The sequence below is a fragment of the Pteropus vampyrus genome, unplaced genomic scaffold (genome assembly GCF_000151845.1).
Source record: "Pteropus vampyrus isolate Shadow unplaced genomic scaffold, Pvam_2.0 Scaffold292, whole genome shotgun sequence".
In the NCBI taxonomy this organism is placed as follows: Eukaryota; Metazoa; Chordata; class Mammalia; order Chiroptera; family Pteropodidae; genus Pteropus; species Pteropus vampyrus.
The window spans coordinates 725069-738803 of record NW_011889073.1 but is presented as its reverse complement, the minus strand read 5'-3'; the positions used below and the strand labels follow the sequence as shown (position 1 = coordinate 738803).

The 13735-nt window shown below is 43.8% G+C and overlaps 1 protein-coding gene across 1 annotated transcript in view; it reads left to right on the top strand.

Annotated features, from left to right (window-relative positions):
- SYTL3 (synaptotagmin like 3) overlaps positions 1-13735 on the top strand; it is an 83892-nt gene that overhangs the window by 3872 nt on the left and 66285 nt on the right. Inside the window, exons 2-4 of the mRNA XM_011376302.2 lie at positions 4697-4950; positions 6280-6881; positions 8576-8794. Coding sequence (XP_011374604.1) covers positions 6772-6881; positions 8576-8794 — 329 coding nt within the window. The 5' untranslated portion in view covers positions 4697-4950; positions 6280-6771. The remainder of the gene's footprint in view (positions 1-4696; positions 4951-6279; positions 6882-8575; positions 8795-13735) is intronic.

Sequence of the window (13735 nt, the reverse complement as noted above, 5' to 3'; positions counted from 1 at the left end):
TCTTTCAAACCCAATGTTACCCCTGGAGAGGAAACTTGACTGTAAGACAGAATGAAGTCAGGGTCACAGCAGAGAAATATATAAAGTAGAAAGGGGTCGTAATGAAGGAACAATTAATTTCGATTGTAAATGAGGAGAAATTTCCTGAATTAGGTTGCAATTAATCTGGACCTTGATAAATTAACAGTAATAATGACGATAGTATTACTACTACTGCTGCTAATAATAGTAATCACAGCTAACACTTATCGACTGCCTATTTACTTTTTAAATTGGGATACAGTTGGCTTACGACTTTTTTTTAGTTTCATGTATACTACATAATGATTCAGTACTTGTATAGTACTGAAACTATCACCACAATAGGTCTAGTTAATATCCATCAGAATATAGTTACAGAATTTTTTTTCTTGTGATGAGAATTTTTAAGACTTACTCTCTTAGCTACTTTCAAATACACAATACAGCATTATTAGCTGTGGTTGCCATGCTGTACCTTACATCCTCATAACTATATATCTTATAACTGCAAGTTTGTACCTTTTGACCCCCTTTGCCCATTGTGCCCACCCCTCACCCCCACCTCCCACCTCTGGCAACCACCAATCTGTTCTCTGTATTATCGACTACTTATTATATGCTGGCCACTGTGATCGAAGTACTTTATATGTATCAATACCCTTCAGCCTCACTGGGAAATAGGTGCTGTAATTCTCTCTACTTTATAGATAAGGACATTAAGTCCCCAGGGCTTAAGTCACTGGCCCAGCATCTCGACAGTGAGTGACCGGCAGAGCAGAGCCGCACACTCAGTTGGGTTCCAAATGCTGCTTTCCTGGCCGTGCCCTCACCGTCTCCGAATAAACGAGGTTTTAGTGGGCAGAGGCACGAGCCGGGGCAGAGGCCTGGGAAAGGAAAGGGGCAGGACGCGTTCAGGGAGTAGTCTTGAATGAGTTCGATATGGGAGCGCTTTGGGGAAACTGAGGATGGAGTAGGAGGAAGAGGCCAGGCCAGGGATGCCACGTTCATGCTTGAGGATTTGTTTCCAGGCGGTGGAGGACACGGGCCCCTTTACTGCGGAAGAAGGACACATTCCTACCTCGGTACTGTTAAATACACTGCTCTTCACCCTAGAGCCTCTCCTTTTCATTCCAAGTTCTCCCATGCTCCGTGGGAGTCACCTTGGCCATGAAGGTTTTCCTGTCCTTTCTGGTCTCTAGTCTCCCTCTGACTCACTATCCATTTGGTCCTGTCACTGCAGCTGTCTGCATACAAGCTGATGGGTACAGCCAGCTCTGGACCCCATCAGTTGTCCCTTTACCACTTTGTGAGTGTTACAAATGCCATTCTCATGCCTCGCTCTGTCATCCTAGACAGTAAGACATGGCACAGTGCGAGGAACTTGATGCGAGCTCATTTTAATAGATTTCCTCATTACCACCATTTCCGACTTCAAAACATCACAAAAATCAAAAGCATCCAAGAAAAAAAATATATTTGTTTTATCCATGTTTTGAAGAATATAAAAAATAATCCAGCATGGTTTCTAATTTCCAACTAGTGTAGGTGACCGGAAATGGAATCTGCAAAGGGGCACCTAACGCCATGAGGTGGATGAAATGATCTGTCACTTTCTAGGTGTTTACCGTGGACTTGGGGGCTCACTAACTCCATCTGGCATCCTAGAAACCTTTACTGACGAGGAAGAAGCTCGCTAGAAAAAAGAACTTAAAAATTTTATAAACAAGTAAATTGTTGCCATGGGTCTGGGAGCATCTTGTCTTGGATAAACAGACTATGAGATAAGAATAGTTTTAGTGGCTCATTTCTGAGTGATTTGGAAGATGGATCACAAAGTAGAATCCCCAGGTTGGCAGTCAATACCAAATGTGTGAGAATTCAAATGCCAGTCTAAGCGGGATAAAATGCAGATTCTGTTCATTAAGGTTGAAGAGAATGCGGCTGAAATCATTCAGATAATTTCTGCTGAAAGAGGACCTCCGAGCTCTCAGTTATAGCCTGGAATTCTGATCAGACCTGGAATTCCATAAGCAAACAAACTCGCAATCAAACCGAAGCCCCCAAACCAAAACCCACAAACTCGAAACAACAGCAACGACTAACCAGGCCTCTATTTCCCCCACCTCATTCCCTGCAAACCCAACGATATGTTGAAAACTGAATGAGAGAATTATATAGTTTAATTTGTTTGTGACCTGAGAAATTATTAGATCCTCTAATTCAGTAATTCTTAAACCTTTCTGAAATGATAGACAGCTCTCGTTACAGTTCTAAATGAAGCCAAGTACAGTCTTCCTTCAATTCACATGATAGTCGCCTTCTAGAACACTAGGCACACACTGTATAGTGACGGTGGTCCCATAAGATTATAATGGAGCCCAAAACTTTCCACTGCCTTTTGATGTCACAACCGTCACGTGTTTGTGGTGATGCTGGTGTACGCAAACCTACTGCGCTGCCAGTCATTTAAAAGTATAGACATACAATGTGTACAGTACCTAACAGTCGATGATAATAAACAACTATGGTACTGGTCCCTGTATTTACCACACTATATTTTTTATTTTTATTTTAGAGTGTACTCTTACTACTTATAAAACAAAGTTTGCTGTCGAACGGTGTGCAGTGTTATGCCTGCATCAAGTCTCATACATCCATCTCCTGTCTACTGCGTCTCTTGAATGAATCATTTTCTCTTGTACTTGATTTACTCTCACGTTGTTCTGTATAATAACATGTAATCCAGGTTTGCAGCCCAGGTTGTGCTAAAGAGCCTAGGTGTGTAGCAGGCTATACCATCGAGGTGTGTGAAAGTGTACTTTGTGACGTTTGCACAGCGATGAAATCACCTAAGAACGCATTTCTCAGAATGTATCCCCGTCATTACGTGGTGTGTGACTGTATATTGTAACCCTGCATATACTTTGTGTTCATAGAAAAGTTTAATTCTGTTATTAGATCATTATAATTTTTTTTCTAATAGAATTATCTGGTAAGATAGTGAACATTTTTATGGGGATGGAAGATAATTCTTTGTCACTATAACAACCCAAAACATCCCTGCAAACTTAAGATGGAAATGGGGTACTGCCCCCATTGAAAATCCTGAATGAATCCCCAGCAGCTGAAGTAACTGTGGTTCAAACATGGCAGATGAGATGTCCACAGCATCAAGCTAACTGGGACACTAGAAGGACACTGGAAGCCAAAGAGAAAACATCTTCCTAGGTTTCTGTTAAATCTTGATGCTAATGGTCAGTGGGTGATGCTCTAGGAAGTATCGATTGCATCATTTCGAAAAATCACCCCATTTTACAGAAGATTTGGAGACAGATCCTCCAGGTTAAAGAAAAAAAGTACATTTCAATCCAACAATAGAAGCCTGGGATATTAACCAAGTATTAACAGTAGATATTAACCAAGTGTTCAAATGACTAACCAAATGTTTACAGAAGCTAGAATCAAAATCTCTGAAAGTCAAGAACGAAAACACAGTGGGAGGGATGCTAAACATGGATACCTCTAGTTCTACCTCTCGTTTCCTACGCTTTATCCCTGTATCAACTTGGAATACCAGAAAGCACCATGTTTTGGTCTACATTTGAATTGCAATTTGCTGCTACATGCTTAGCTTTAATTTGAGATCAATAACATAGTGATCCACGAAGCACAGCTTCGCATTTTCTGCCAAGCCACCGCTCAAAGAAGCGATTATGTTCTCAGTCTACGCGTTTCTTCCTTGTTTTCTTTCAGTGTATCGGAACTATATACGCCACTTGGATGTTATGTTTTGTTTGGCTGTTTTGCTTTGCTTCGCTGACGAAGGAAGGTCAGAAATGCGCCTAACACTCAAGTGCAGTGACTGTTTCACTGCAGGTTCCTGGTGGAATGATCGGCCCCTTTTCACTCTGGCTGCTAGTGTTTCTCTGACGTTAATTGTCTTCTATGCGCTTTTATTGTAAGCCGCATCATATTCTTGGTAGAAGTAGGATAGGGTGTAAATTACCAGCCAATCAAGTCACGTACCCTAAGCATCCGAGCAGTGCCTGGCACTTGGAAGGTGCTTAATAAGTATTTACTGAATGCGTGGGACGAACGAATGGCTGGACCCTGGAAATGAACTGAATTTCACTTTTCTGTAACTAGCAGTGAATAGCCACTAGGGGGAGGATGGGCTTCCCTTAACCAAGAAAAGACACTCCCCCATCCAAGGCGTGGATTTGGTAAAGCACAGGCAGTGTTTTTAAATGACTGAATCCTGTATTTCTGAAATGCGTTAGACCTAGCCTCCTGAAGGAGTGAACATTTGGGTGTGCCCAGATTCTCCCAGTTTGTGCGCTTGGTGGGGTCACGTCCAGCATTGTACCGCACTGGTCCTGCCTGAGGAGCCAGAGAGAGGGCACAAAAGCCACCAGCACAGAAGCTCAGCGCACAGATCACGTGTTCTGAGCCTAGTGCAAGAACCTTCATTTAAAATTCTTGAGAATCAGACAAAACGGACAATTCTTAGCCTAGGAGTGCGGTTCATTGATTAGAAATCAGAAGAAAGCAAGAAGAACCGAGGGGTAATTTTAGAAAAAATAGACTTCTAAAGTTGGTGACAGGATGGCTGATTCACGCCTTATCACTCGGCACTTGATTACACGCTGTTTCATGTGCCTTTCCTCTCTTCCAGGGACTCAGATCTGCTAGTTCCATCTGTCCATCTGCAAACTGAGGAACGAGGGCGGACGAAGCTTTGCCTCTGATGGCACAGTGAGTTCCCAGCCGGGCTGGGCTAGAGCCCCAAGTCCTTGTCACTTTCCCATCGCCGAGATAGGAAGCCTTTTGAGAGCAGACACGGGAGAGAACTTGCTGAAGACTAGAAGCCAAGAGCACGCTTCTCAGAGCTCTGGGTCTTCCTGCTCCTGATGCAGCCTCTGCCCTTGGGTGAGCAACATGTTTCAATTTTCTCTTACAATAGAGAAACTGACACATCTAGAACCCCTTCAGCCAGGGGTCCTTAGCCTATTGGTCCATGAACTTGGATGGGAAAAATTACATCTTTATTTATTTACTTCTAACTAAAATTTAGCATTTCCTTCAATTATGAATATAGGCATCAAACCGGAGTGAACGAGCAGGACTTATGACTGCTGCCAAAAGGAATCACAGATATTTTCATGCTACATTGTATGTCACAGGTCTCAAAATGTTATTTATAGTCATCACTACTCTTAAATTAGGGTACTCGTTAGATCAATGCTAGACCTCGTTATTTCAAGCATCGATGAACATACATGTTACTATATGATGATTTTAAAAAATATTTCAGTATAATATCCTTTGTAACTCAGTGTATCTTTTTATGCATTTAAATGAGGGTTAAAAAGAGGGTTATCCATCTTTTCATACAAAGATTAAGGAAAAAAGTTTAAGAATCTCTGCTTAAAGAGAATGAGCCCTCAGGGCTCCATTAACCTCTCAATCACCAACTTGCTATGAGTCATCAATTAATATAATGTGGATTTCCAAGAGAGCCCAACAAAGGGAGTTTAGCTTCTCAAGCACTGAAAGGAAGTCTTACTAAGGAATTCATGTAGATTTTGTAACAAAATGGCATTCTAGAAAGCATAATGCCATTATAGAAAGTTTATTGATTTGAGCATCTACAATTTCTGCATTTCATTATTACGTACTTATCCAGTGTTTTATCAATTCACAACCATCTTCTTGGTTGAGGTGAGAAACAGCTGGAAGGTGATGTCTGCCCCATGTCACTGATGGAAAAAAGAAGTAGGAACAGTTGGCAGAAATTCACAACTAGCATTAATCAGAAACGAGACCCCATACGTGAGGCAGCTGGGGAAACCATTAAAGATCATAAATAATTGATAGATTGAGGTTGCGGTGCTGGCCCTTCACTCCTCCCTAATTGAAAATTTTTGAGTTTTGAAGTTAATCCTAAAGAGGGTAGCTTGCAGTGGCGAACATTGTTCTGCTAATGTGTTTTCAATTAGGGTGATGTACATTAAACACAGACTTTAATACCTCTAATCACTGAAGACATGGAATTCATATTAGAGAAATTCAAGTTTGGGAGTTCGAAGTTTTTAGATACACGAGAAGACAAATTTAGTAAAATATAAATTCTGACGTTATCACCACAGCGGGAAATGCAAACTTGTGTCTGTGTAGAACATTTTATCTTTTCTGAAGTAACGCTGCAGAGATACGAGACCAGGAAAACTGATGCTACTTTTATTGTCTTTTCTACAGGTATGAACTGGTAGGGCTTGTCATTCTTCCCGCTCACCTGAAAACACTTGAAGGAGAAAGTTAGCCTCTATAAGACACTGATCCTCTTCTTATTGCTATTCGTAAATTCCCTCGGATTGGGGATTACTTCTGCTTTGCAGAAACTATCCGCTTGGATCCATGCATCATTTAGAACAATCTCTGGCAAAACTTCAGAAAAAGATAGGCTGTTGTCTTAGACGGATGTCAAAGGCTGCGGCAGGACCCAGTGAAAACGCTCCCTGGGTGGCATGAGGCTCTTCGAACAACGACTCCAACAGAGGGACAGCCTCTTGGGACTTTCTTGTCCTGAAGAGTGTGACACCTTTAAAAGGGGGGAAAAAAGGTGCCACCGGCGATTCAGTCGCCACTGAAATAGGAGCAGGAGGAGTGCTTTCGAGAGCTGTGGCTCGGCCGCTGGGCTCCGAGCTCATGGAGTGAAACTTCCCCTCGGAGCTGAGAAACCAGGGAGAAATGGCCCGGGAAGTCGACCTGAATTCCCTCCAGGACTTAGAGCGCGAGGTCATTCTCCAGGTCCTGTACCGAGACCAGGCCGTTCAAAACGTGGAGGAGGAGAGGATCCGGTAGGTTGTCATGGCAGTGGGTGGAATTCTTAGGGTTTTGGCTTTTTCTGCCAGGAGGAGCCTGCTGCTCTGGACTCGGCCTCGCATCTGACAACAGTCCTAACGACGGGACTGTGAGTGGGGATATTTTGCTGTCTCACCCCCCTTCGAAGATGGTAAGGGACCAGGGAGGCTGCTTTTGTTATTTATTTAAAATGGGGCCTTTCTGGTGAAAAATTTGCCTACTTTGTGGGAAGAATTCAAAGGAAGCTGACAGGTTTTCAAGACAGCCTGCAGGGAGGGGAAAATGTTTTCCTAAACTATTTGTGACAAAAACTGACGGCACAATCGAAGCAACTTAGAAACAGCAAGCCTGCCGGAATCCACTTCTTTTATTTCTTTCTTTCTTTTTTTTTTTTTTAGCTCACTTTTACTTCCAAGTAAGCTCAGAGGGAAGGAGGAGTATAAAATACGAACCTGCTCAGCCTGTTCCCAGACCGATGTGTCAGCAGGAGCTTCTTTCCTCGTCTGCCCTAAACCAGACAGGCTGTTTAGTGTTAGTTAACATTTAATAGAGCAGGGCTAGACGGTATCAAAACGGTGTTCATTGTTGGCTGTCCAGATCCATCTCTAAACGGATCAGATTTAAATAGATGTGGATGCTTCGTTTGTCAGGGTTTACAGAGACATGAGGTCTAGAAACGGAGTAATGGAGTAGGCTTTTGGGTTTTGTATTTGATGGCAGAACTCTTTCAGAATCTGCCAAGAAAAATACACGTATCAGACAGACCTTTGGACAACCGAGGTCTGAGGAACGGGGGAAGTTTCCTGGTCAACTGGATGATATTCTTTCCCAAGCCTCGCCTGTTGTTCTAAAGCTCTCTGCGTGTTACGCTTTCTCTCACTAAGAAATGTAATGTGTGGGCCAAAGTGGAATTTCCTTTGATGATTAGAGAGCTTTTCGTGATTTAGAAACGCCATTTTGAATATCGACAACGAACATGGAAAGTGTGGTGAGGATGTTTTGTTCCCGAGGGTACTGATTTTGGGGGCAAATGCTGAAAGTTGGGTGTAAGCTTGTTTCTTGCGATTGGCTTCTCCTCATCGTAGGTAACAGACATTTCGTAAAAGAGGGTTCTGGTTAATGACGAGTCATTGGGGTTCAACGTAACATCCCTTTGCACCAAGGCGTTTGTGTAGGGGAAAGAGGGCTCTGACCACTATAACAAACCAGTAGGAAAGCAGACTGTCAGTTACATAATTTATTGGGTAACATGTGACAGTAGCGGGCGTGTATGCTCTATGTTTATAGATCTTTCCATGCCTTGCAAATTAGAATTAATGTCATTTTCTGTGGGGTTTTTTCCCCTTTTCTGTCACTGTTCCTGCTTACCATTATAATGCCCTTTGGGCATGAAGGGATGAATCTAGAACGAATTAGCAGCTAACGTCTCTGTGCTGGGCATATCGTTTATGCTTTGCCGTTTAATCCGCACAGCAATCCTGGAGGTCAGATCCGATTTTCTTGTCTCTGTTTCACAGTTGAGAAAACCTCTGAGCCTCATGATCAGCCGTGGCAGGGCCAGGGGTGCCGGATGCTGGGGCCCCTCGTCTCTCGCCATGGTGGTGCGGGGGAACCCTGACCGTGGAGGAGTATGTCTGGCGTCTGTCCTTTCATTCAATCAGATCTTCTGGTTTAATCCCCTGGGCCACAGGAGTCTGAAGACGCACCTGCAGCATCTCCGCTGGAAAGGCGGGAAGGGCGTGAGCCAGGAGGACAAAGAGAAATCGTGCGCCCGCTGCCAGCGGGTGCTGGGGCTGCTGCTGAACCGGGGGACCGCGTGCCAGGGCTGCAGCCACCGTGTGTGCTCCGAGTGCCGCGTGTTCCTGCGGAGGACCGGCGTCTGGAGGTGCACCGTGTGCTACGAGGACAGGTGAGGACGGCGGGGGCCAGGTGCTCCCGAACCGAGCTCGGGAGACGGCCCGGGGCAGACCGTTGGTCACGCAGCCATCACTCCTCAGACTCAGTCGGCACCGTCGACAGAGGTCGCCTGGATGGAGCGACCTCTCTAGACTTGGAAGTCACTGTGACTTAAAGATAAATTCTATTATATAAAAAGGTTTACTCTTTTAATTTCCAAAAATCTGTTTGCAATGGCTAAAGATGGGCCCACCAGGCGTTGAGATTGGTTTGGGTTTTGACTAGGTGCCTTAATTTTCTTAGAGCTTCATTTATCTCCTCCAGGAAGAGCGAAGTGGCTTGTGACATAGGGGACATTAGAGCACCCCGGTGCAGCTTTAAGTAAGGCCTTTTGGAAGGAAGCGAGCTGACCTGTATCAGACATGCGAATTAACAAATGGGTAGACTGAATTTACATTTATTTTGATCTTTTGGTGTTGTGAGGTTTAAAAAAAATTTTTTTAAACATGGCATTGGTATTGGTATTTTGAAAATGGTAAGGGACATACTAGGCTGGGCTCCTACTGCCCAAAGCAAGAGTGGCTTGTCGTCGATCTTGAGAGTGTTTCTGGGGCAGAGGTCGCGGAATGTATGGGAAGGGAGGAAACGTTTGTTCATTCGTTCGCTGTGAATCTAGGAGAGGGGTCAGAGACTCTGAGATTTGAAAACGACTTCTAAATATCCCTGCAGAGCCCTGAGTGCCCTGGGGACAGAGAGTGTGAGGGTCACTCACGCAGTGTGGGCAAGGAGGCTGGCTTTCTCTCCCAGGATTCGGGATTGTGTTTATTAGGCACCGTGACATTAATCTTCTTAAATTTCCTGTCCCTTTGCAAGGCTTGATGTGTTTCAATCACTCATCCAAAGGCAGGCAAAGTTGTCCAACCAGATTTCTTTGGCCGCCAGCTGCATACCTTCCGTTTCTCTAGAAGGGGCCAAGGCTCACCGGCTCCTACGCATCTCTTTGGCTTGAGAGGGAAGAAGAAAGATACTGTGAGCTGCCCCTGTCTGTGCTGTGTTCAAGCAGCTCTTGAGAGAGTAGGTGACAATTCCTAGTAATCTCTAGAAAGATCTCAAGCTCTTCTTCCCGTACTTCAATCAGCCATATGTATTTGAAGTCTAATGATGAACATTGATTGCTTGGTAAGGAAATGAATTCTTCAACTTTTTTTCCCTAACAGTTAACTATAAGCAAAATATCAAAACGGGAGGACAGGGGCCGAGGTGACCCAGGATGCTGGCCGCGTTGAAATCTCCGCCCCAGAGGTGTGGGGCCCTGGGTATCGAAACTTTACCCCCTAAGCACACCAAGTGTGATTTCTAAAACCCCAGCTTCCTTATTTTGAAATAGATTGTTTTTCAAAATACCTGAGATAATTGCATTACCCTGAGTGAACTGACACAGGAAATTGGATGGAGAGAGAGCTAAATAATTTCCCCCCTCTGTTCGCTTCCTCGGCAGCCCTCTGCTCTCTCTGGTCCACTCTGGGCTGCCATCCTATTTTAGAGCCAGACGAAGACAAGTCTTGGTAAAACGTTAGACTATTTGACATCGATCACTAGACTGAGACCGGAAAAGGGTTTTGACCTCAACCATTTTGCTTCCCCTGCTTCTTCCTCAGCTTGAGACTCCTTCCTCAGGAGCAAGTGGATGTGTTTCTTGTAGGGCGAGGAGGGGGGAAATGGGTTTTTAAAGCCAAGAAAGAGAAAACTCTAGAATAGCAATTTTTTAAAAAATGAGCAAAACCAACCTGCAGATTGGGGCAGCCAGAGCGGAAGGCCCGTGGAATGTGCTGGCCTTGGGCTCGTGTTGAGTCCCAGGAGACAACTGAGCTTTCTGCCTTCTGAGCAGGTTTCCCCTTGGAGAACTGCTGAGTGCAGGGCGCTCAGAAGAGAGAGAGGCCGGGGAGGGCTGAGCTGGCTCGAGGAGACTTTCCAGAGCGTAAGTGGTTGGAGCATTTCTGGAAGAAGGTCAGGATTAGCGAAGGGGCCGGACATTGTTGGGGAGAGGGAACAACGTGGGGACCAGTGGTGACCGCTCGCCACGTGCCGGGTACTGGGCTAAGCATTTCTTTACAGTGAATATTTATTTAAACCTTAAAAGAATCTTACGAGGCAGGCACTACTATGAACCTCGTTTTACAGGATAAGAAATGGCAGCTGAGAGACACGAGAAAGTTAGCCCAAGGCCATGAAGTCAGACCGCAGGCCTCAGAGTCTCATCCCTCCTGATCTCTGCCCTCTGCTGCCTGCTGGGGCACGCTGCTGGGAGGGCAGAGCCTTCCAAGCCACTGGGAAGAGTTCGGGTCCTGGGCAGTAGGAAATGGAATGTGAGCATATGCGCTTTGCCGGAAGAAAACCACACAAAAATAGGCTAGCATTCGGCAGGGCAGACTCAGGAGTGGGAATCAGATAAGGTGAACAAGCCACACAAACGTCCTTGCAGTGAGCCGAGCATGAAGCGACGAGGCTTGTGGCAATACAGACGAAGAATGTGACGGACAGTTCAACAAAGGAATGATGGGGGTGATGGTTATGGCGGATAAAAGAGAGGGAAAGTGGAAAATGGTTCTGAGGACAGGCTCTTAGGGCATCAGAAAAACAAAAAGAAAAAGAGAGTGACATAGAACCCCGTGTACAAAGACGGGCTGGGAAGAACTTGGAAGAAGAATGTCGGCTGAAAGTTGCTTCCCGTAGTGAGGGCCACGTGTTGTCCTTAGCAGGAGCCATCAGGAGGAAGAGGGTGACTTGGGAGAAGGAAGGAGGAGTCAGACGCATAACCCCATCCTTGTTTCTTGGTTCACGTCTCCCCCTTGGAATTTATTGACAATTTCTGCCGTAAAATAGCACAAAGTAGCAACTATGTTGAAATGAAGGAGCCTAAGTTTTCTATTTGTTTATTTTAACTTCATTAAGAAACAAGGTTGAACTTGAAGACTTAGGTTTACATTGATTTTTTTTTTCTCTTCGAAGTGATCTACTATGCAATAACATCAAATCCCACCTAAGAGAAAGCTGTTTTCCTGAGGGATTACCCCTGTTCTGGCTTCTTCCTTCAAACTGTGATCTTTTTATCTTGCTTTGTAATTGGCTTTGACTGCGAGAAATCATTTCTTCTTCAGCTTCAGATATTCATGGGTATGCTTTCTCTGTTTCATCAGGAACATTGTACTATTCGTAAAATAATTAGAACAGACATTTTTACACTTAGGGTTTTAAATTGTAGCAGGTGGTACTGTTGAATCCAGGGTAATTTCTGGGACTGCTCACATTTTCTCTGACATTCTATGCCCGGTGCCAATGAAGAGACGCTTAAGTATGTTAAATTCCAAATTGACACTGACCTTGGCATTCCTATCCCTTCTTAGTTCTTAGGTTGAGATTTGAATTATTGCTGCAGAGGAGTAGTGGTTAATAGATTTTGGAATTTATTAAAGGGGATTTTTGGGGGAGCCGAAATACATTTTATATTAGGACTAAGATACAAAGATATCATTACATGTTATGTTGTATTTTTCACATTGTGTGAAATAATATTTTTCTTATCTTTGTTCATCCTTTTATTCCTAATCACCTAGTTGCATTTATTTAATTATATTCACAATAACCAGAAATATAAAGAATACAATGCAGCCTACAAGCCAAGGCAAAAATATAGGTCTTATCAATTACACATTCTCATGATGAGAAATTAGGAAGGATCTCCTGATGGGTCGTTTTTGATGGTGGCCACATTGTCCCCTCCCCTGTATTCATACCCCTTTGCGATGCGACTCTGTAGCTCCTTCCAGCCAGAGCCAGGGACTGTTTCCCCACCCCGTGACTCTGGGCTGGCTTGTCGCTTGCTTTGACCAACATCAAGCAGCAGATGTGACATTGTGTCCCTCCCTGGGAGCTAGGCCTCCATATATATATTTATATGTATGCTCCCTACTCAAGGGACCGTGTCCTGCCTCCGTGGCAAGGCAGGCCAGCCTGCTGCAGGGTTACAGGGCACAGACCACAGCTGAGTTGTGCAACTGGCAGGGCTCAAGCCTCAGACGTGTGAGAGAGCCCAGGCTGCATCAGATAGCCTGACCCCGATGAGCAGAACTGCCAAGCCCACCTTAGACTCACGAGCACTGAAATATGGTTCCCTGCTACTGCCTGCTGAGTCTGGGGGTAGTTCCGTTTGTCCTGTAGTGATAGATCACTGATACAGATTTCATGGGGGAAAGCGAAGCGGCCAACTCCCGAATTCTGAAACAAGATTTCTCAAGTGGTGCAGGTGTTTTATTATTATTATTGAAAACCAAGTGACATTTCAAAAGAAATTCTATAGCAATTATATTTCTTGCTTAAAGTAGAAATTCCTAGAGTTTGGAAAACGTAATCTTTGAAATTTCAGACTGATACTCCCAATATTTTCATGTTTTGATAAAATAATGAATCAGCACTTTATATCCACAAAGGCAAATAGCTAATGTATAAAGAAGGAGTAATTCACACTAATTACTGTAAATACTTCTACTCTTCAAGTCAGTAAAAGATGTACCCTGTGAAAGATTTTTAAAAAAACTAGAACGCCAGTTATAGGAGAGTTGGCCAAGGAAGGATTTAGCTCGGCACCAAGGTCAAAATAACATTTCTCCACTGCCTGTCTTCTGTTTCAGAGCTTGATTTTTTTTTTTTCTAATGTGATTTTTAACGTTGCTGATAGAAACTATGTGCCTGAGCATCACATGAAAAAGCGTATATCAGCAAGTTAAATATAGCGAATAAAATGGTTTACATCTTTGTACATTTATAAATTTTCAAGAAGTCACTCTCTAAGACTAATTTCACAAGGAAAAGCCTTTTGTCCTTTGAAATAGTTTTTCTTTTCTTTTTTTTTTTTTAATTAGAAATGATTTTGTTTTGTTTTAGTTCTCACAGTATA